Genomic DNA, 21979 nt, shown 5'->3' on the forward strand with positions numbered 1-21979 from the left:
ACCCATCATGAAACCCAATCACCTCTTTCTATCTCAACTTCATCATGCAGTCGAATACGCAAGAGCTTCCGGCAGATGTGAAAGCCAAAGTCAAAGAAACATACGATGCCATCGCCACAGTATACAATGAGCGGCATGGACGTAACGAGACGACGCGCGAGCACTTTCTCGGGCAGCTGCTGAAGCATATCCCTGACGAACAGGGTCGGCAACTCTCTATCCTGGAGCTCGGCTGCGGCGCAGCTCTGACGTCCACCAGAATGCTGCTGTCCAGGCCCGGGGTCCACGTCATAGCAAATGACATATCCGCGGCGCAGATCCAAGCTGCCAGGAAGAATCTCAGCGAGCTTCCTGCCACATATGTGGACCGTGTGGTCTTCAAAGAGGGTGACATGATGCAGCTCTCCTTCCCGAATGGTTCACTTGATGCCGTGATCGGCCTGTACACCGTGATCCACCTGCCGCGCGAGGAGCAGTCAGAGCTGCTGGCCAGGATTGCGGGGTGGCTCAGGCCGGGGGGCCACCTTCTCTTCAACTTCACCCCAACTGATGATGAGTTCCAAGTCAATCCGAGCTGGTTGGTTGAAGAAGGTTGGATGTTCTGGAGTGGGTGGGGCCCTGAGCGTACGTCTGAACTTCTAAAGAAGAACGATTTTAAGATACTCAGCGCCGAGGTTCAAGGCGACATTGGGGATTCTACCTTCTACTGGGTCATTGCGCAGAAGACATGATCTCATGCTATTTTGGCTCAATGTAACACACACTAAGTTTGCCACATGGATTAATGGGAAACCGGGCTGAGTTGCGGCTGGGAACTTTTCCAATGTACACTATTGGCCTTGTGTTTTTCCTTAAACGCTGCGTGTTAAACTTTCACGACTGTATGGTACGCCAGTTATTCGAATCATTCTTTGTTATGCAGCTAGATTGTACAGAGCGTGGTCGCTCATTTCGCCCAATCCTATCCGGGATTGTGGCTGTGGATGCACCGAAGGCCGTCTTAGTTATAGTTTCTGAACCGCCTCTAACTTGAAATCATGTAAGGGACGTCGATCCGTAATAATTTTGAATACATTGACTGCGGTCTATGTTTCAATAACTCTGAGGTCTCGAAATGTGTATTTGACTCGGCAAACTGACTGATACGCCATTCTCTTCAAGTTGTGCGTGGTGGAGATTTAAGCCTCTCATCCATGGATGCTAACTAAGAGCTCGACGATTTCTATTGGCTTAGTTTGTCTTCTTCTTTCGTAGACCCTGCTTCTCTAGGAGACCCAACAAGGCCTCCGCCTTTGCGCTGAAATCGTGCGCCGGGCTCGGATAGGCAGCAACATCAAGCGGCTGCACTTCAGGCACCCATCCCTCCGTCTCCACCGCCTTGGCTAGCCTGGCCACATGTTTTTCCAGCTCATCCCAAGCGCGAGCCTGTCCCTTGGCCATACCCGAAGTAGTCAACACGTTGCCGAAACTGGTGCCTCGGTCCTCCCTGACGAGCATCAAGTAGTGCCCGTCATCAACTTCCTCGTCTTCGATCTGGTAGGTTCGATCAGCCCCCCATATGGTCTTGCAGTGTGATTGAATCCGTTCCCAGCGACTGGAGGCCATGATGCAAGTGTGTGGGTGTCGTTATGGAAAGAGGTGTGGTGTGGTGGAGAGAGATGGTGTGTTTCTCAGAGGGACGGTCTGACAGATACCTAGGTAGTAGAAGGTAAATGATGGAGTTCTCAGGTTCGCTACGAGGGAGAGCAATGGGCATCTGATCTGGACAATAAATAGTCCCGCAGCTATTCAGCTCATGGTGGGCCTCCTGCAGATGTTTGGTGGGCCTCCTGCAGACGGTTGGTAGGCCTCCTGCAGATGTTGGCATGTCTCTTGTTGGTGAATCTCATGGATATGAAACCACTTTAAATGCACATTGGCCAACCAAGTTATCTCAAATGTTCAGATGCCCTTAGCCAGGCCTGCGGCCTGGCCGTCACTCGCGTCACTCGAGAGCACAGACTCCCCACCCAGAATGGGTGGGGACTCCATGGCTTATAATAATCCTGTAGCTAGGTTAATTACTAAGCGGTCTGAACTCAAATAAAGAACATTTAAAACCAAAACGCCAAAAATCTAGAGCGAAGGGACGGGTTTATATAGTATTCTAAAGTACCCTCCTTAAACACTCCTTAATTCTAACACCTTTCCAACTAATAATCCACATAGAAATAATATATTAAAAGAGAGAATTAATAAAAACTTCTTTTTAAAGTTTTTTCATTCCTATAGTCCTCTATTTAGTAAAATCTAGCATACCTAATCGATAAATTAAGGGGAGGGACGGAAATCACTCCTTTAATTACCCATATCGCCTAATCTAGATTCCTTTAGAAATAGAGTACAACCTAGGGTAAAATAATTAGTATTAGTATTATAAACTTAGAAGGGTACTTACTTAAAGAGAGAAGAGTTATTAAGGGAAAAATTTAAATTTAAAGTTGGGGGGGGAAATGGGCGTCCCTTCGTCCTTATAAAGGGTGCATTTTGGTTACAGACCTCCATACGTCAAAAGCTAACCTCTCCTCTCCAGCCACACCTTAAGTAAACAGTAGCCATAAGTCAAGCGTAGCTTTCCCAGCACAAAGGTCTATATATCAGAGATAACAACCAAGGTGCTTTGGCCCACAGAGCAATGGCAAAAGAGGTTGCGGCTTTAAAGGGTTGGCCTCAAATGGTTGGGCGTAAAGGCATCAACGGAACGCGCCCGCTTCTCAACTGTCAGTGATTATCGGTGCATGCATACGAAATGCTACTGTCGAGGCGATTTCTCAAAGCCCCCTCACTGACAGCTGTTACAAGACATCCACTGGGCTACCTAGAAAGACTAGGAAAATAGTGAGTGGATAAAGGGTTGAATTTGAAAAATACAATGTAGTCAAAGCCTACGCTTAGGAGACAAGTTGATCTAAAATGATCTTCACGGTCGTGACCATAGCAATCTCTGCGATATCAAGTTCCCCACAAGACCATGGCTTAGTGATGGTGCCCCTCATGCCCACCCTCATCTTCATCCTCGTCTTGTCCGTACTCCTCGTCTTGGAAGTGCCCCTCCCACTCAGGGAACGCATCGTCGTATTCGTCGACCAAGTCTTCTTTTGCAGCTTCCAGACCCTGCATCAACGCCTTGAGCTTCTCTTGCTTTTTCATCACAGACCTCATCTTCCGCTTCCAGCGACTCCACTCGCTGTCGGTCAAAAGACAGTCATCCAGAGCCTCCTTGATGCCAGCGACATCGAGCTTCTCCCCGATGAACACAATCTCCTGCCTCCGATCTCCCCATTCGCCCCCGCTGTTCATGTCGTGACGGACCTGCTTCATGATCTCGGGGTCGGTGGTGTCCGGGTGATACAGTTGTGACAGCTCTTCTGAGTCCAGCGTGACGTCCCACCTGGTTCCGCCCACCAGCGTGAGCATTGCCCCTGCCTGAGACCAGATGCCACGATAGTCAGGCCTGGTTGCGAGCCAGTAAGTGCCCTTGGAACGGAAGAGCCGGGCAAAGAGGGGGTTGGCGCGCTTGTTGGCAAGGACGACCTCATTAGAAGGCGTGACTAGGTCCCCAGACTTCGTATTGAACGAGGCCTTTTCATCTTCCTCGTCATCGGATGCCTTGTTCTCGTGCTTATCAGCTGTGGGGGACGTCATCGCCGTCTGCGCTGAGCTTGAAACATCCGACGCAGCCGGCGTGGCCGCCTCGTCCTCCATGTCAGTGTCTTGCTCGTCCGAGTCCTCACTTTCAGTCTCGTCTTCCGCATCCCTCATGCTTTCGTCATTGCCTCCGTTTTCCTCACCCGCGGCCGTCGCCGGCGGCTCAGTGCCCTCGTTTGCATCCTCTTCCGGGTGCTCGAGCTGCAGGATGAACTTGTCGTATACCAGTTTCCAGAGCCTCTCGGGGTGGAAAGGTCGGTGTTGCTTGTAGATGAAATTTCGCACGTTGTACTCTTCGGTTTCTGGCTTGGGGGTGATTGCCGTCTTTCCGTTCACCTACCAATAACTTCATCAACTGCTGTTCACAATTCAATGCCGAAAAGAACGCCGAAGTCAACTCACCTCTCGGAGCATCAACTCATGCAAGTCTCGCATCCAGCCCGAACTCGTCTGGGCCTTGTCCAGGCTGAAGAGGCCAGTGTTCACGAGCTCTCCGACATCGACCTTCCCGTATTTGGCTTCCGATATTTTGGCTTCACGGTTCAAGGTTCTTATAAGAGCCCTTATCTCTGCCAAGTTTTCTTTCTTGACCATGTCGGTTTTGTTGAGGATAATGACATCTGCGAATTCGATCTGGTCAACCATCAGGTCGGAGACCGTTCTCTCGTCCTCGGGCGTCACATCGTCGCGTCGACTCGATAGCAAGTCCGCTGTGTTGAAGTCATTGAATATGGTGAAAGCGTCAATGACGGTCACAGTCGTATCCAGGCGGGCGAATTTGCCCATTCCAGCCTCGCCGGCTTTGTGCCTGCATGTGTGCCAAGTCAGTCTCTAACAGAGGGGTCTTGGCGCTGGAAGACAACTTCGTCGCATGAAAGTTGGCGCGTCGAACGAGATCCCTGACACAACCGATGCACTTACAGTTTCTTCAAGGCTCCGCCCTCGTCCAACTGGCCCTCTTCCTTGAGAACCTGGTACATGTGTTCTGTGAGCTTCGAGTCAAAGCTCTCAGCAACTTGTCCTGGCTCGCTGACTGTAACAGCATGATCAGCTCAGCTGCACGCCTGTGTCTGGTCACTCCTTCGCATGACACATGTCGGGATGAGGACCTACTTCCACTGCTTTCGATGATAACGTAATCGAATGCATGCTTCTCTGACAGTTCGACCAGCTCGGAGAGCAGATCTTGTCGTAGGGTGCAGCAGATGCAGCCATTCTGCAGCGCGATGACCTTCTCCTCCGTCTTGTGTATACGGTGGGTTGACTGGATGGTTGAGGCGTCGACATTGACGGCACCAATGTCGTTGACAATTACGGCGATCCGAAGGCCATGGTCGCTCTGGAGGATATGCTGAAGCAGTGTTGTTTTCCCACTTCCCTGTGTGGGTATCACGCGATCATCAGTTACTCAGTCGCAAGGGGCGATGACGGCAGTAATGACGGGGAGGGAGCAGCCAGTCATACCAGGAACCCCGAAAGCAGAGTCACAGGAAGCGGCCCTTTCTTTTGCTTCGTCTTCTTGGAGTTGTTCTTGCTCTGTGCCACGGCCACAGCCGTCTTCCTCTTGGGAGCCATATTCCGAAGTTGACTCGCAAATTGATCGCACGAGATTGTCTGCCGCAGAGGAACACAGAGGAGTAGGGATACGAAACAGATTTATCTTGGTCTCTCAATTCGCTTCTTGTGGGATTTCCATGATTTATACTAGTGACCACCGCCAGGCACACCAACCAGCCCTGGCCCGCCCGGCCACAATCTAAGCTTCCCTTGCCGGCTCGTCCCAGTTGCCATCAAGGTGCCGCGACGCCGCCTTCAAGGTTCCCATGAGACAGTACCCACCGCTACATTGCGACTAATCACGATGGACCAATTTCAAACTTTGGTAGCATGCTCTTAAATGGGACGATATGTACAGTACACCGATGATCTCGCCGCACGTCAGCCTTCGCCGCCACACACGTGACCCGGCATGCCATCTTTTCCAAGGTTAACGTCTGCCAGGCGCAAATGAAAGTCAGATCATTTTGTGCGCATGGGCAAAGAAAGCTTTAGGTCGAGTTTGCAGGTTCCTCCCCAGCTTAATCCCTGTCAAACTTGACAAGACTGATGAGCTTCCAGCGGACTGGGATGACTGTACTGACAGCTTGCGTCACGATAGAGAGTCTAATATCTACATACTAGTATCCAGCGAATCCACTTTGATTAGATTTCCACGACGCAAACGACTCACTCTGACGAGGCCGCGAGCAAGAATACACCGCACGGTGGGCAGTCACTGCTCGTCTTGACCGAGTCAAACTTCCAAGCAAGAGGCGGGTATCTTTTCGTACCTGCCGTCTTTCTGTACGCATTGGGTCCACGGTTGTCTTTGCAGGATACCTTCCCCCTGAGAAGATGTAGTCTATGTTGGGCAGCTCTCTTTGGGGAGTACCAGTTGACTGTTGAAGTAGTCCGGGCACATTTTAGTCGGGCTCCATGTCTTCGCAATTCCTTACCCTAAAATCCACCCACCTTTGCATGTCAACTCTTTGGATGGAGCCGTTTGCTTCTCCAAACATTGTAGAACATTTCGTTTCTGATGGTGCTGATGTTCCTGCCATGTGATCCTTTCCCTACTTTTCAGCTGGACCCGGAAGCGCTAAACTTTCCTATGCTTCCTCCGTAGCCCCCCTAACTAGATCCCGTGGTGTTGTTTAGCAAGGGACCCCAACACTTGAACTCACTCAATCCGATGACCAATACGTGAGCTGTCGTCAGGCTCCTATACTTTCTGCTATTTCTGCAAACGAGTGTGGAGCCATTTCTGTACTGCAGCACGACATATCGTTTTCGTCGCTCGCTTAAGGCCTCTCCGAGTCCCGTCCCGCCACTTTCGCAGCAGCCACAGCCTGTCGTGGCTTGACCTTCCCGCAGAGGCTATCGACAGAATCTACCTACCCAGTCGCGTTAGCCTTCTTGGCCCGCGACTGCCTCGACAGTTTCCAATCGTCACTAGGAGCTGCAGGAATCGCATCCCGGTCGTTCCACCAGGAAGCCCCACGAGTCACGACTGGAGGACAGCAGCCGCAGATCATTAATATTCCATTTGCCGCTGCGCTATCCCATACGCTACGTGTACGTGCAGAACTTTCGTATTCCCGCACCTCGTCCTTAGAATCGGGGACATCTTCGTCCCTCATCACAGGCCTGAGTTGAGCTTCGTGCCCGCGAGGCAACTCGCGACTGCAGGTTGGGCATCATCGACACGATGGCCGAAGGATCGCACCAAACGACTAGTGTTCTGCCGGGGCTTAGCTTGCACGCTTGTTCCTGGGCAGAACTTGTGGTCAGCATCGCATGTTTTGTTCTGGGCCTCCTCCTCTACCGCCGGTATTTGGCTCCTCTGCGCCACGTGCCTGGGCCGTTTTGGGCGTCGCTCGGGCGGCTATGGCACACGAGGATGATCATGGGAGGCGACCAGGGCGAAGATCTGTTGCGGCTGCATAAGGAGTACGGTAGGTATTCATACCCGTGTCGAAAGCACTGCGCCTTAGCTAACGCCCGAACTCAAGGTCCGTTTGTCCGCATCGCGAACAACGAGGTCAGCGTTTGCCATCCCGAGGCTGTCAAGGAGCTCATCCTGACACCCCTGCGGAAGGATGCGTTCTACAAGATCTTTGCCTTTCCAGACTCCAGATACAAGAACGGCATGACGGTCCTCGACCCGAAGCGGAAGTTCGAGCACTCTAGGAACTTTGCCCCCGGCTATTCTCTGTCGAATATGCTCCACTCCGAAGACTGGATCGATAAGACAATCGGCTTGTTGATGGACTGGTTGGACAGCTATGCCGACACGGGCCGACCCATGCACCTTGATCGGTTCTGCACTTTCACCTCGAACGACGTGACGGGCACGGTGCTCTTCTCCAGCCCATACGGTTTCCTGGAGAAAGGCTATGACATCGGGAATGCCATTGCCAACAACACACGTCTTGGTCTCTTCGCCGCTGTGGCAGGCCATCACTGGCTCATTCTGATGATCCACGCCATTTTCCTCGCAAATCCAGTCACGACGTGGCTCGGTGTGATTCCCACTGGTCATATCTTGAAAGTGACGATGGACTCACTCCATGAGCGCGAGAGCAGAGAGACAAAGGGGGCCAACCGCTTCGACCTGTTGGAATATTGGCTCAGGACCCTGCGCGAACGTCCCGACCGGCTCGACCTGAACACAGTACAGGGCCAGACGATTGGCACCGTTGCCGCAGGTGGAGACGCCACGTCGACGGCTCTCCAGTCGTTTTTGTACCATATGATCAGGCACCCGACTGCTTGGCGGCGTTTGCAAGACGAGATCGATGCCGCGAGGAAGGAGGGAAGGTGCCAGGACAGGATCATCAGCTTCGCCGACACTCAGAAGCTCCCGTTCCTGCAGATGTGCATCAAGGAGGCCATGCGTGTCTTTGCGCCGGTCCAACAGGGTCTCCCGCGTGTGGCTCCCAATCACGGGGTCAAGATTGGAGACCGGGAATTCCCAGGTGGCACTATTCTTTCCGTCAGCGCGTTTGTGTTGCACAGGTCCACGGATATTTGGGGCCCCGATGCGAACGAGTTCCATCCTGACCGGTGGTCGGCGCCTGATATTGCTTCGAAGGAGAAGTACTTCATACCAGTGAGTTGCACCACGGGGCAATGATGCTGTTACCTCAGATTCAGAAGGATTGCTAACCGGGTGTCTAATATTGTATCTGTAGTTCGGCGGTGGATATAATGCTTGTCCCGGGCAGCACCTTGCGAAGATGGAGGTAGCCAAGATCTGTGGAACCATCGTGCGCGATTACGAAATCAGACAAGTTGAGCCGGGAAAGAAGTGGTCATACAAGGCCTACTTCAATGTGGTTCCGCATTCTTGGCCTGTGTACGTTGCAAAAAGGCACATCTAAGTGTCATTCTTTTACTTACATGGCTGCTCGTGAGAACACCGACCAACGTTGTCATAGTCCATACCTAGGTACTGTGTAGATTGGCCGCAGTGAATTCACTTGCTAATCGATGACAATTTTGACTCTGCTCTCCATCAGCCATGTTTTACTGTCCTCATAAACCCAGTCCTTTGCTCATTCTCGCGGACCTAACCAGCGCGGTTGTTTATTGAGATCAAGCGCTGTGGTCTTTTGGGCTGTGCCATGAAGACTGCATTGGATGAGATGGGAAACCAGCGAACCCACCGGGTCCTGTTGGGCGTAAAATTGATGTCTTGACAATCGCTGCGCACGCACAACCCCTGCGGCCTTGTGCGTTGGCAGAAACTGCTACCCTAGGAAGGCGTTGGGTTTACATTGTCCAGTAACCGTGAGGTAATCTCCGGCACCGCAAGTCACCTGGGCACTTGTCGTCCAGCTGCGACATAAACACAACTCACACTTTGGTCTCAGTATTGACGACACGACTCACACTGAAGTTGGCCAAGTCAATTCCAGCGTCAGCAACACTGTGCCTGACGCTTTTTGGGCTCTGTGGCAAATCCTTGCGGACCCGGCAGGCTACCGGGTTTGTCACCGCGAGGCATCTCTCCTTGCGCAGACAAGTTCCGACGGGACACGTACTATCGATCTAGCAAAGTTCAGGACAGCTTGTCCCATTCTCGTATCGACATGGCAGGAAGTTCTATGTCTCCACGGCACTAGCATCTCTGCGCGTGTCATCCAGGAAGACACTGTTATCGACAACAAATACTTGTTGAAGAAAGACGGCATGGTTGTCATGCCCACTCGAGCCCCCCACACAGATCAGTCCATATGGGGACCGACAGCCAACCAATTCGACCACAAGCGCTTGTTCAAGTCCACAAAAGGGAATGGACAACGTGTATCGGCAGCAGCCTTCCGCGGATTCGGTGCTGGCGCGGTTCTTTGCCTTGGCCGCCACTTTGTCAGCACCGAGATCCTCGTATTTGCAGCGCTCTTGCTGGTGAGATTTGATGTCCGCCCAATCGGTGGCAAATAGAACCAGCCGAGGAAAGACTCTCTCATGAACACGGCTTTCCCGATGCCAAAGACAAAGTTCTTGTTAAGTCTTCGCCGAAAGCTACGCCTGGAAAGTGGAATGTCATTTTCTCGGATAACAGCAAAGGCGTCAACATGACCAAAGAGGACCGCGACAGCGACGATCAGTGAGACGGTAAAAGGATTGGGTGGTGCCACTTTCTCCGGATATTCTGCTGCACGAGCTCAAATCCTTTACTCGATAATGCCGTTTTAACTTATAAGTCCGTTTAGTGCATAATCTAAATGTATTATCGACACTCAAGGCCTGGTTGACCCAGAGTCACTTGCCTGTTTTCAAGACTCTCGCCATTTCCCCCTCATCTTCGTCTTCCTGTTGTTCAGCCAGTGCCTCTGCCTCGATCTCCGCCTTGACTTCTTCTTCCCGCCTGTCAAGGATCCTATACCTCCGATTCTGTGCCCTCTCCAATGCCTTCTCGTAGTCGGCAAAGGTCGGATAATCCATGTCATTATACGCGACGCAGCCCAGCCGACGATCCCCGTCTGAGTCGCCGAGGGGCTTCCGCTCCCAGAGATCGCGGTAGATCCCAGTCCTTGTAATTGGTTCCTCGGGGTCTATCCGGGTCAGGTTGGTTTTGTCTGGTAGCATCGGTAGAAGATTCCCATGAGAGTAGGTTGTCTGCTCATCAACATCGTCTTCTGACTGGAGAAATTCCAGCAAAGCCTTTTTTTGCGTGTCGAGCAACTGCCAGATCCGGTATGTTACGTTCTCAGAAAAGGAGTGCAAGAAAACAGCGTTGGGCTATGTTATTATTCGGTGTTAGTTGGGCAATCATTCGGCCGCAGGACAAGTTAAACTCACGTCTTCATGGGCCTCCCTCTGATGAGATTCCCGACGGTCAAAAAGATCACGCCGCCGAAAACCCGCGATTCAGCCCAGTAGCCTACCATATCAGCTGCCCCTTCTGGGTACTGGTCGTAATCCCGGTATTGCTTGTGGAAGAAGAGGCTGGGAAGTTTTCCATCGGGATGATATTGGTAGAAGACGATGTCATCCTTTGGCACTTCCCACGTAGCGTAGTCCTGGTGCCCACCCAGATTCAAGTCGAGCTTGTACAGGTACACCGCAACTTGATGAGTCGCTACAGCGACCATCTCGATCAATCGAGTCTTGAACGCTACTGAACCCGGAGAGGAGGCATGGTATTCATGCAGAAGCTTATGCCACGTTAGAAACAGTGATGCCCATGGTGGTCCGGGGACTTTATGGCATAGATACCTTGGAATCGAATTGCAGTACTTGAACATCAAAGGTGGCACGAATCTCCTCGACCTTCTCTAAGACCCCAGGACACAGTTGAAGGTGCTGACTTCGGACAGGGTGGGCCTCTGGCAATATACCATTTCGCACCTCGTTTGCTGTCTGGCTCAGTGGTGCGCCGTCGATGATCTCCGCAACAGCAAGCTGTGCTGCGGGTGTTGACAGTACACGGGAAAGTGCACGGCTGAAAATGTCGCGATGGCGATGTCCCAAATAATCAACTGATGCCTTGTGTGCTGGCCCGGGTAAGCATGGAGTATTTTTGTCGGAGCGAGACGGCATGGCTAAGTCTGGTGACAGTCTGATTATCCAGCTAGATTGACATGTCGAGATTCTACGGGCCTGTTGTTGGCCGTTTGGCTGCATTTAAAAAGCTGGGATAGTGGAGTGTCTTGGACGGTCACCTGACGCTTCCATGTGGGCTTCCGCCTCCATTTACCCACTGCTATCAAGTAGTAACCAAAAGCTGACCAACGGGTACTAATTCCAAGAGGCTGGTACAGGTTTCAGTACAAGTGACTCGGAGTGGCAGGGCTGTGTCGGGTGATGAATGTTGCCCAACAGCCGTGACAGGGGCCGTCGAACCTTGGACCAACGCGCATTAGTGACCATATCTGGACCAGCCAACGCCAAGACTCGGGCGATATGCGTTGCAAACCCTTGCTGCCCTTTTTCTGGCAAGAATTCTGATCCCGTCACTAGATATCTGATGTATTTGGTAGGACTCGTCCTAGTGGTTTCGTTCTTGATGCGTAACCATCCCGAAGGCGTAGTGGTAAACGCTCAAAGGCCCAGTGTGAGAAGAAAACCAAAAACAGAAGTCACGTCTATGGCTCCTCAATATGCATCTCTATTACTGTATACCGTATATCGCTCCAGCTTTGCTGTCCCGCGAAAAGACGAACGGGTTCTCGCATCCCCGCCGTCACCAAGACCGATCAGTTGCCCGTAATCACCAGCCATCCGAGAACTTCAGGTCCATTATTTTCAGATCGTTCCTTCCGACCTGCATAATCTTTCCCTCGTCGTTCCAGAACTGCCTGCCTTTCCCACTGCTCCACAGCTTATATGCGTACCAAGCATTGCTGCCCTCGCAAGGGACCAGCTCGCACCGGTTCCCCGTCTCCCTGAACCGACTCAGTGTCTGCTCATCTAGACTAGCCCCTTTGACGTTCCACTCGTGGGGTGGAAGTGGTTCGCCGTACATGAACAGGGTCAACTGCCCCAGGCCCTTGAGGATGGTCCGGTTGAAACTCCTCATCATAGCAGCGGATCCCGGGTAGCCCCAGCCGCGCGTGCTCAGCGCCAGGTTGCTCAGGCCGAGCTCCTGTGGGTCGGCGTCCCGGAAGGAGTCAAGCAGCGCCGAGATCTTGCCGAGGTCGATATCCTGGCCGAGCAGAGCGACGGTGTCGACCTCGGGCGAAATGTGCAGCGTGCGCCGGCGCAGAATGGCCTTCCCTGTGGCACTGGGCCCGGAAAAGTTGTAGTAGTTGCCGATGTGCTCGGCGGCGGCGGAATACCTGGCGAATGGGGCCTGCCCTGGTCCCTCCTGTTGGCTGGTGATGGAGGCGAGGGGGTAGGCGATGCGGAAGTGGCCCAGGGCTATCTGACGGGCCTCGGAGCTCACGGACAGGGCTGCCGGGTTGCTGCATCCCGACTGCCACTGCTGCTGGCGGCCGCTGTCCCGGGCGTAGTTGGGCCTGGTGGGATGCAGTTCGACGACACGGGGGAGGAAGGTCAGGTGCCATATCTTGATGCGAAGCTCGGCGGGGAGGTCTCCGAATATATGGAAGCTGGCAGCTGGGGGATCTGGGCCAGGGTCTGCTCCCTGCTTTGCATCAGGCACGGTATTTGCCTGCGTGTCTGTGCCGCTCAGGGTCGGCAAGCTTTGGTTCATCGCTGGTGCAGGTGTGGCATCGACAACTGGCAGAGCCGCGGCGAGGGACGACAGAGACGGCAGTTCTGATTCCTGGCCCAATCGTGGTTGTCTAGTGCGGGTGTGAGCTTCGCCGTCGTGGTTACCATCAACGTTGTCGTCGGCGGCTGGGTGGTCTGCCCCAGTTGTCAGCTTGGTCGGTGTGTACTTGAAAGACAAGAGCCGGTACGCGGCGTTCTCCGGGTCAGACATATCGTGAGCAGAAAATTAGGAACAGTGAAGCGGATGGCATCCCCAGTACATACGTAGTTGTCAAGTCCTCGTTGATTAGGTACGGCTGGCATGCACCCAGTACAGACCGTGACGTTGGATGTTGGTTGCACCGGTGCCTGCAGGCTGCCAGATTATTCCTCCACAGTCGTCCTACTTCAGGTTCCACTCTTCAGGCGATGGCATTCACTCTCCCAGGGCCCCCACCTCGGTCGACAGACCCCACCAATCCTGTGTTAAACGCCTGAGATCCCGGAATCTAATGCACAAGCCTGACAAGTCGACCCCGCTCCGGGCTTGAATGCAAAGATCACCGACACAACTTCCGACGACGAACACTGACACGCGCCACAAAATGACAGCCAAGCAACCCAAAGGGGAAGATACGTATCTCGCCCAGCCTCCATCATCATCCTGCGGGCTGGGCACTATCCACGAGGGGACACCGCGTGGCACCCTGGAGACGATCCTCGATGTCCCCACCTACGTCGCGAAGCCTACGCCGGAAAGGGCCAACGGCCATGTTATCCTATACTTCCCGGACGTGTGGGGCATGTCCAACAATGCCCAGCTGCTGATGGACAGCTTTTCCGACGCCGGATTCCTGACACTGGGAATGGACTACTTCAGGGGCGTGCGTGTGAAACAGAGCTGCCAACAACACAATGCGCTGACACTCGGCCTCGCAGGATCCAATGTCCAAGTATCGCCAGTCGATGAGTGATCCTGCCCCAGAAGGCTTCGACAGGACTGCTTGGCGCAACAAGCACTGGAATTTTGCCACCGAGAATGTTCCCAAGTGGTTCGACGCAGTCAGGGCCAAGTACGGCAACGAGGCCACCAAGTACGCCTGCACGGGCTACTGCTTCGGGGCTCCCTTCGTGTGTGACCTTCTCGCAGGAGATTACGTCTCAGCCGGCGCATTTGCACACCCGACGTCTTTGAAGGAGGAACACTTTGCGAAGCTGAAACGTGAGTGCACTTTGATGTTTGAAGTTTTGGCGGTGCGAAGCTTTTCTCGGGGCCTCACAAAATGCGTGCTAATATGTCGGCGTGCAGAGCCGCTTCTTCTGTCCTGTGCTGAGGACGATCACGCCTTCGACACCGAGTCGAGGAGAAAGGCCATCGACATCCTGCAGATGGAGAAGAAGCAATACCATTTGCAGCTATTCCACGGCGTGTCGCATGGTTTCGCGGCCCGGGGAGACCCGGCTGACCCTTATTCACGTATGCTCCCAGGCGTTATATAGAGGCGGCACCCATGACAAGTTCTAACATTTTGCAGGATGGTGCAAGGAGCAGAGCCTGCGGGCGATTGCTGACTGGTTTGTGTTTTGGTTAGCAGCTTCGCACTAGGTGGCCCCGAAGTTCTTGTGTCTCTCCCCAGTAGGCTGTTAGTCTCCCGATTTCGTCGAACACTCAAAGTGTGGAATACATTCGTACTAGTGTCGTTCAAGAATTGAGATCCTCTTCGACATTGGAGTCGAACAATATATTCTTACAGTATCCGTAGTCCAGTGGATGCTACAACAGCAAGTGTTCATCAAGTGTGCCTCTAGGCGCAAGTGTACAGCTGGGCTTAAAATGTCTGTGCTACCCTAGGGTAGGTACGATTTATTAGACCAAGAGGACCATATGATCTCAGCTAGTAAGTACCCTAGGGTAAATTGGAAGAGCTAGGAAATTGGAAGAAATAAGATGATCTTTTGTACCCATATTCTGCACAGCTTCCTCCTCAAAGGGTGAATTCTTCTTCATCTCTACACTTCTCATCACTACACGACAATACATACATGCACACATATCAGCACGGAAATACAGGCAAACATGTGATCTCACCTGTGTGAATACACTCTATTCACTTCGCTTCTGTCCCAGCAGACATTCGCAGACTGCCCACGCCATCAGTTACTTATGGAAATCAGAACGGGCTCCTCCCCCGAGTTCGACTCGATTCCAGGTCTCGCACACTATCATTCACACTTGAACATACTCACACACAAACTCACATCCACATCAAGGCAAACATTATGTCTGCCACTCCCAATATTTTGAGCCACAAAATGGCCAGGCACCGGCGAAAACGAACTCAAAACCAGGGCCAGTCCAGACTTGAACGGCTGCCCTTCGAGCTGCAACTCGTGATTCTCGAAAACATGTCGAGCTGCGAAGACTTGACATTACTGGTCGCCACGTCGTACACTCTCTGCGCCGTATACGATCAGTACAAGAAATCAATCCTCGCGATCGTCATCCAAAGAACGCTGGGCGAAGCCTTCATCGAGGCGTGCATGCTCCAGCACTGGCGAAACAACATCGACACTAATTTTGGAGAAAACGAACCATGGGATCTTGACCAGCCCTACCGTCACATCCAGCTAAAATTCATTCACGAATGGTGCGAGCACTCCACGGCCAGCAGCGAGGACCAGATCCAAACTATGAAGCGTCTTCTCACTGCCGAGGACTTTGAGCAAAGTGAGTACTATTCCACTATTCCGCCGCCCCCCCCCCCCCGGAACCCCCCGCGCGCTCTCTCGCACTGAAAATCAGTACCTAGGTAGCAGGACGCTGACCCTTCTTAGTCCTGAAATTCTATGCGACTGTGGTCAAGCCTCTTTCGAGGCCATTCATCGAAAAACCCACCCCAGAACACGATTTCACAACCCAGTTTCCGCCATCCGAGCCGGACCCCACCCCCTTGGCACCCTGGCGCATCACAGCCACAGAACGGCAAAGGATCATGAGGACACTCTACCGGTACGAAATCTGCAGCCGGCTCTATGGCCCGCATTTCGAATCAACCCGTGCCCCGCAGATGGGCTTGAACGGCAGCCTGATGAGGATGGTGGAGAAGGACTTTTTCGGCATGTTCGACGCGAACGAAATCGAGGAGTTGAGGTTCGTTTATGTGGGCCTGGCGTTGGAGCTGCACAAGTCCTGGAAACTTATCGAGAGCGCCACGGATTGGAGGGGAGTCCTGGGGGCGCGCCCCGAGCACGCTGCCCTTTACTCTGCGTGGAGCTTTAGCTACTATAGCGGGTCGCGCAGGCTGATTGGGCTCGGCGGGCTGGTTGAGGGTGCCCTGGCCATGGGGCTGGAGCCGCTCAGCGCTGTTCGATCGGCGGCCACGGCGGACGACGTGGCTAAAATCCTACTGGCCAAGACACCGCCTGATGTGGAGGGTTTCATCTGGGGGACTCTTAGTCAACTCGAGGAAGCTCACCACTTTAGTGGAGGAGATGGACCCGCCCGGCCCGAATCTTGGTCGGATGAGTTTTGGGGATAGACAGGAGATGTGTTCCGACTTCCCAGGGGTTGAGGGCCTCGAAATTGGAAGAGAAGATGGCGGCGGACGGACAGTGCGCTTGACGTATTAGGGCAGCTGGCGGATCTCTCCAAGGAACATTCACAATCAGCTGGTGCCGGAATCGGGGTGGGCTAAAGACAATCCAACCCTGTCCACCCTCACCAAGCCAGATGAGAGTGAAATTAACAGCTTTTTATCATACACATGTGCCGGCCTTGATTCAATGTTTATACCAACTGCCCAGACACACCCTGAGGTGGAAAATGAGAAACTTCAGCATCAGCAATTGCGTCCCTCAGTTCAAGGGCCACCCTATATCGACCCATGCCACGTGCCACTATTAGCAACGTACCAGTTGACCCATACTCCGATCCCCTGCCCGAGGCAGGCTGACGGGGATATCATGATGCACCTCTACGATTCCATCGTATCCCAGCCTGAGATCGGTGCGCGTGTGGCCACTGGTTTCCGAGTAAACCAGGAAACCAGGCTGACAGACGCCAAGCCTCACCTTAGCCAGCGACGGCGGCCGCGAAGGAAGACCTCGTATGGATGGCAGGTGTTCTCGTCCAGGCCACGAGTCCGCTGTCATCGTCTCATTTCCACTGATCCTATTTGCTATGGCAGACTCTTGGCTTTGCTCCTATCTGTGCTCCTCTGCTAGTGCTTTGCAAGACAACCCTGGGGAACTCGAAACCGAAGTGTTCATCCGGTGCATGCTCTCGCCAATGTAGAGAGGGCAGTACACAGTCCCTTGGCGGAATTTTGAACACTCAAAACCAGCATCAAATAACGTAGAGCCGATTGGCAGCAGATTAAGCAAATTTTTAAATGGAGCTGTAGGCTTGGGGCAGCCACACCGACGAGGCTAATTGGGCCAGTGATCCAGAGAAACAGCCCCGGAACCCTTGGAAAGCAATCGATTGAGTGTCAGCTCATTATATGAATAATTCGTGTTCTCGGACTTTATTTCGTGGGCCACAATCACAAAAGATTCATTTCCACACTTCTGCGAACTAGTGTTCTCCCGTGGGCCACTACTTGGCACTACAAGTTTTAGCATTGGACACGCGTCATGGCGAGGAGCAAGCAAATCCAAGTATGACGCCGTCAAAAACTACGTGAAAGCGCCATCACTTTTTGACCCATTCAGATTATAAGTTGCGCGGTATGGACACGGAAAAATGCCCCGGACTACGGCTTGGCCTTTGCTCAAACAAACACTTTTCTACCACAACCTCGTCCCTCACGACCACTGGAAAACAGTTACCCAGCCAAAAGCAACACAACCGTCATAATTGAACCAACGCACGCGCCTGGTAACAACGGCCCTCTATTATCGTTGTATTGTATGGATACGGGGTTGACAGCACTGCCACGGAGACATCTGGAGCCAAAGAATATTTGACTACGATCAACAAGAAAGTTGAGGTGATCCACTTTTGGTGGAAAAAGGTACCTACCATCATCTATTTACGTTTTTTTCTCCAAAAAAAAAACACAACCTCTTCTCATCTGGTTTTCACTTGGAGCTCTAGTCACGATACACACACACGCCACAACTTGTACTCACATATACAATCAGGCACTGATCTACCCGGATACGTCTACATACGAACACGACTCTATCAGCTCTATCTCGCACACGCCGTTCTTTGCTCTCGCCTAAACAAGAATACAAAAGAATAGCAATGGCGTGGCAAGGATGGACGGAACGAAAAACACAGCCCCGACTTGAGCTCCTCCCGGTCGAGCTACAGGTCACTGTGCTGGAAAGTCTCTCGAGTCATCAAGATCTGATATCACTGATCATCTCCTCGAGGTCATACCATGCCACATACCTCAAATATAAGAAGAGCGTCCTCGCATGCATAACCCAAGCTACGCTGGACGACTGTTTCGTCGATGCCTGTATGCTGCTGCTCTGGGAAAGCAAACTGAACATGTGCTCAGAAGTCTGCGGGAAGCCCCACTACGAGTTGGGCTGCAGGATTAGCCGTATTTACCGCAAGTTCTGGACGTGGCCCCTAGGAGCGAATCGGCATATCCAACTCAAATTCATCCATGACTTGGACCGGTACTCCGCTGCTGGCGCGGGGGATCAGATCAAACACATGAAGCGGCTCCTCGAGGCCGAGGACTTTTTACGGATCCTGTCGTACCATGCTAGGGCGACCGGCAGGGTAAAGTCACTCCGCAGCCTTTTCTATAGGAGGGGGTGCGGCTACTGTGCCGGCTTTTTTGGAGTCGACTCGGAACCAGTCACAAGCACCGGAACACAGAGGATGATTTTGAATTTTTACCGGGTGCTGACATGTACAGCCCTTTATGGGGTTGGGGGTGTTGATCTACGCAGGCAATCTCAGACGATGACGGTGGACTTTTTAAGACGCTTCGACGCGTTTGAGCTTCGGAAAATACAGAGTGTGCTGGACCATTCAGTTTTTTCTGGCCGTTATGTTTTTCTCGATCAATTATCGCAATGTGAATGGTTTAACATGGGATACTTTATCGGATAATACCCGAGTACATTCTAGTCCTCTAGGATCTTATTAATAGAGTATTCATTATAATAATATATAATCTATTCTATTACTTTTAAAACTTAATGTGTTATACTACTTATATAAAATAAGAGATTTAATGCTCCTAGAGCAAAAAGTTGAAAGTGTAAGATAGTAGATGGATATCCTTGATAAAATAATGCAATCTATCAACTATTAGTAATGCAGCAGAACTCCCCTGAGAGGCCCAGGGATCATCCCTCTCTTGCTGCGGGAAGTAGGGATAGCGAAATTCAGGACCTACCGGACCTGGTGAAAGAAAATATGAATTTTAGGGACCCTCGTGAAGGAAACTGAAATTTAACGTATAGACTATTTAGTAGTCTGTGAATATTATACTATACCTAAAATGGTAGGTGGTTAAAAGTTTCTACCTAGTTTCTCTGGGTTAGGGTTAGAGTTGGTTGCTAGGTCTCTCTTGTGGCCTTAAATAATATATTTTAGGGACCTTAGGATTGACGGTTGGTTAAGTATCTAAGCTGATAGTAGCTATTTAGGTACTTTAAATTAGGTGGTAGACTTACCTAAAAAGAAGTCTTAATTTCACGTTTCAGACTTACTCGACCTGACGATTTGAAATCTGGCTGGAAAGTGAAATATTTCGAAATGGAAATTTCACTTTCGCCATCCCTAGCGGGAAGGTACCTGGATACCTGGGTACCTGGGTACCTAGGTACGGATGACATAGCGCCGACCTGCCCCCCTCTGCCCCTCCATCTGATAACCTTGGGAGCTTTGAGCTCTGCAGAGGTCTCGAGCAACGACACGGCATCGACTTGTGCCCGACTTGTGCCCGACGACAAGATCCGCGATTCCGCCATCCGCATCCGCCCGCATACCCACCATCCGCACACCCTGCCTGGCCATGGCGTCTGCCCCGCTGCCGCTGCGCGTGGGCTACGTGCCCGAGCACTTTTCGACGCCGATCCACTTTGCCAGCAAGCACTTTGGCCTCGACGCGCAGCTGATCGCCTTCCCCTCGGGCACCGGCCACATGATCACGGCGCTCCGGTCCGGGGAGATCGACGTCGGCATTGGCCTGACCGAGGGGTGGGTCGCCGGCCTGGGCAAGGAGGACGTCGAGGGCGACGGCGGCTACCGCCTGGTCGGCACCTACGTCGAGACGCCCTTGTGTATGTGGAGACTTTCTCGTCTTCCGTTGCCCTCTCTCTCTGCTACATGTCCACAGATGCTGACGATTGTGATTGTGCCGACCACAGGCTGGGCCGTGTCCACAGGCGCAGCCCGCCCCGACATCTCCAGCCTCGACTCCCTCAGCGGCCGCAAGATCGGCGTCTCGCGCCTGGGCTCCGGCTCCTACGTCATGGGCTTCGTCCTCGCAGACCAGCAGGGCTGGCTGCCCCAGGAACCCGCCGCCTCCTCCTCCTCCTCCTCGCCCTCCCCCTACTCCGACTTCGTCATCCTCAACACCTTCGAGAATCTGCGCAGGGCAGTCAACTCGGGCGACGCCGACTTCTTCATGTGGGAGCACTTCACCTCCAAGCGCTACTACGACTCGGGCGACATCCGCAAGGTCGGCGAGATCTACACCCCCTGGAGCAGCTGGAAGATCGTCGCCGCCACGTCGCTGGTCCACGGTGATGCTGGCGGCAGTGACCAGCCGCAGCAGCAGCAGCTCGACCCCAGGCTGCACGCCCTGTTCGAGAAGCTTGACGCCGGCATCCGCCACTTCAACGACAACCACGACGAGGCCGTCCGCTACATCAGCACCGAGCTCGACTACTCCGAGGAGGACGCCCGGGAGTGGCTCAAGACCGTCAGGTTCCCCGCCCGCACCGAGGGTGTCGACCTGGCCGTCGCTGAGAACACCGTCGCCACACTGCGCAAGGCGGGCGTGCTCGCTGCGGGGAGGGGCATGGGGCCTTCGCAGATGGTGGCTAGGCTGCGCTCGTCGTGAAATTCTCCTCCCGCCGGGCGGCTGGCTGGTTTGGACTGCTCTCCCCGCTGGAACGGCGGCGCGAGGGGCAACGCTCCTGATGCCATATATTATTGGCAGTAATCAGCGCGACCATCATTTGACCTCAAGGCCTCAATGCGCCCCAGGGTTCATCCATCTCATTTGTGTACCAAACGGCCCACTCCCCTCCACCTCGTCGCTGCAGCGTGCCCCATCGTGCTCTCTCCTCTAGGGCTCACAAGGCGATAGCATGTAGTATGATGGCGCACCAGTCTCCAAGACGGCACAGCTAGCAGAACGTGCGGCAAGGTCCATTTTGTCCGTGGGTAATGCGTATCTGCATGTGACTACTCCCAACTCTCAAGGCTGGGCTCACTGGAGCTGTGCCGTAACACGTGCCGTGATTTGGTTCGGGCGCTGTGCTGGAAAGGTGACAATACTATCATGTCGAGTAGTCCCGCCCGCCCAGAAGGTTGCAGGGAGACTGTTGCCAAGGGGATAGATAATATCGGATTATAACCTTCTCATCTTGTATGGGGGTCTTTATTCGCATGGTGGGCAACCTGTAATCACAATACACTTCCCTGCAGCCTGATCATGGCCAAGCGTAGACTGCATCATGACAAACATATACTTGTGTGCTCTTGTCTCCTGTGTGTCTCATCTGTGATTATCTGTGGTATGATTGCCATGACAGTGTCTAATAGAAATGCCATGCTGTACTTCATGCTGACTTAGGAATGGGTTCTGCTTAGGTGTTTGCTTGACAGCCTTACAGGGTTGCCATTCACTACACTTAGTATAATAATATAGTATAATAGGTATAAAAAGCCTACTATATCTTATTATATAAAAAGTATTATAAAATTTATTATATTATATTAAAGAAATTAATATATATAATAAAATAAATTTAAATATAAATAAAATAAGTAATAAAATAAAAAAGAATAATTAAATAATTAAAAAAGATTTAAGAAAAAAAATAAAAAAAAATATACTTAACTTAACTTAAAAGGGTAATATACTAAGAGTATCTATCTTTAAGT

At 52.5% G+C, this 21979-nt stretch overlaps 8 protein-coding genes across 8 annotated transcripts; 5 read left to right on the forward strand and 3 right to left on the reverse strand.

Annotated features, from left to right (window-relative positions):
* Window positions 1-44: 44 nt before the first annotated feature.
* On the forward strand, window positions 45-731 carry KVR01_009223 (uncharacterized protein; the record flags this gene model as incomplete). Its single annotated transcript, XM_044788111.1, has 1 exon — window positions 45-731. The coding sequence occupies one exon, from the start codon at window positions 45-47 to the stop codon at window positions 729-731; it is 687 nt and encodes a 228-aa protein (XP_044641725.1).
* A 2284-nt stretch (window positions 732-3015) lies between these two features.
* On the reverse strand, window positions 3016-5262 carry KVR01_009247 (uncharacterized protein; the record flags this gene model as incomplete). The annotated part of the gene is made up of 5 exons (XM_044792745.1): window positions 3016-4023; window positions 4090-4495; window positions 4609-4720; window positions 4801-5065; window positions 5152-5262. The coding sequence occupies 5 exons, from the start codon at window positions 5260-5262 to the stop codon at window positions 3016-3018; spliced, it is 1902 nt and encodes a 633-aa protein (XP_044641749.1).
* A 1672-nt stretch (window positions 5263-6934) lies between these two features.
* KVR01_008968 (uncharacterized protein) lies at window positions 6935-8609 on the forward strand (the record flags this gene model as incomplete). The annotated part of the gene is made up of 3 exons (XM_044785865.1): window positions 6935-7181; window positions 7239-8338; window positions 8421-8609. The coding sequence occupies 3 exons, from the start codon at window positions 6935-6937 to the stop codon at window positions 8607-8609; spliced, it is 1536 nt and encodes a 511-aa protein (XP_044641470.1).
* A 1384-nt stretch (window positions 8610-9993) lies between these two features.
* Window positions 9994-10826, reverse strand: KVR01_009549 (uncharacterized protein; the record flags this gene model as incomplete). The annotated part of the gene is made up of 3 exons (XM_044787923.1): window positions 9994-10473; window positions 10534-10551; window positions 10620-10826. The coding sequence occupies 3 exons, from the start codon at window positions 10824-10826 to the stop codon at window positions 9994-9996; spliced, it is 705 nt and encodes a 234-aa protein (XP_044642051.1).
* Window positions 10827-11826: 1000 nt separating this feature from the next.
* On the reverse strand, window positions 11827-13258 carry KVR01_009500 (uncharacterized protein). Its single transcript, XM_044791866.1, has one exon. It carries the CDS (start codon window positions 13118-13120, stop codon window positions 11945-11947), a length of 1176 nt encoding a protein of 391 aa, XP_044642002.1. The 5' UTR covers window positions 13121-13258; the 3' UTR covers window positions 11827-11944.
* A 132-nt stretch (window positions 13259-13390) lies between these two features.
* KVR01_009596 (uncharacterized protein) lies at window positions 13391-14655 on the forward strand. Its single transcript, XM_044787893.1, has 4 exons — window positions 13391-13772; window positions 13828-14110; window positions 14198-14365; window positions 14424-14655. The coding sequence occupies exons 1-4, from the start codon at window positions 13440-13442 to the stop codon at window positions 14492-14494; spliced, it is 855 nt and encodes a 284-aa protein (XP_044642098.1). The 5' UTR covers window positions 13391-13439; the 3' UTR covers window positions 14495-14655.
* A 546-nt stretch (window positions 14656-15201) lies between these two features.
* On the forward strand, window positions 15202-16427 carry KVR01_009106 (uncharacterized protein; the record flags this gene model as incomplete). The annotated part of the gene is made up of 2 exons (XM_044783942.1): window positions 15202-15616; window positions 15724-16427. 2 exons carry the CDS (start codon window positions 15202-15204, stop codon window positions 16425-16427), a joined length of 1119 nt encoding a protein of 372 aa, XP_044641608.1.
* A 3231-nt stretch (window positions 16428-19658) lies between these two features.
* KVR01_009212 (uncharacterized protein) lies at window positions 19659-21525 on the forward strand. Its single transcript, XM_044783619.1, has 2 exons — window positions 19659-20145; window positions 20233-21525. The coding sequence occupies exons 1-2, from the start codon at window positions 19878-19880 to the stop codon at window positions 20928-20930; spliced, it is 966 nt and encodes a 321-aa protein (XP_044641714.1). The 5' UTR covers window positions 19659-19877; the 3' UTR covers window positions 20931-21525.
* The last annotated feature ends 454 nt before the right edge of the window (window positions 21526-21979 follow it).

This window comes from Diaporthe batatas, assembly GCF_019321695.1.
Source record: "Diaporthe batatas strain CRI 302-4 chromosome Unknown Contig00011, whole genome shotgun sequence".
NCBI classification, from domain to species: Eukaryota; Fungi; Ascomycota; class Sordariomycetes; order Diaporthales; family Diaporthaceae; genus Diaporthe; species Diaporthe batatas.

What these genes read in the sequence shown, in the direction of transcription:
- KVR01_009500 (XM_044791866.1), bottom strand. Translation starts at nt 13,120, where the DNA reads ATGTCTGACCCGGAGAACGCCGCGTACCGGCTCTTGTCTTTCAAGTAC.
- KVR01_009212 (XM_044783619.1), top strand. Translation starts at nt 19,878, where the DNA reads ATGGCGTCTGCCCCGCTGCCGCTGCGCGTGGGCTACGTGCCCGAGCAC. An exon ending in CTACGTCGAGACGCCCTTGT is followed by an intron (nt 20,146 to 20,232) that starts GTATGTGGAGAC and finishes TGCCGACCACAG; the next exon opens with GCTGGGCCGTGTCCACAGGC.
- KVR01_009596 (XM_044787893.1), top strand. Translation starts at nt 13,440, where the DNA reads ATGCAAAGATCACCGACACAACTTCCGACGACGAACACTGACACGCGC. An exon ending in GAATGGACTACTTCAGGGGC is followed by an intron (nt 13,773 to 13,827) that starts GTGCGTGTGAAA and finishes TCGGCCTCGCAG; the next exon opens with GATCCAATGTCCAAGTATCG. An exon ending in ACACTTTGCGAAGCTGAAAC is followed by an intron (nt 14,111 to 14,197) that starts GTGAGTGCACTT and finishes GTCGGCGTGCAG; the next exon opens with AGCCGCTTCTTCTGTCCTGT.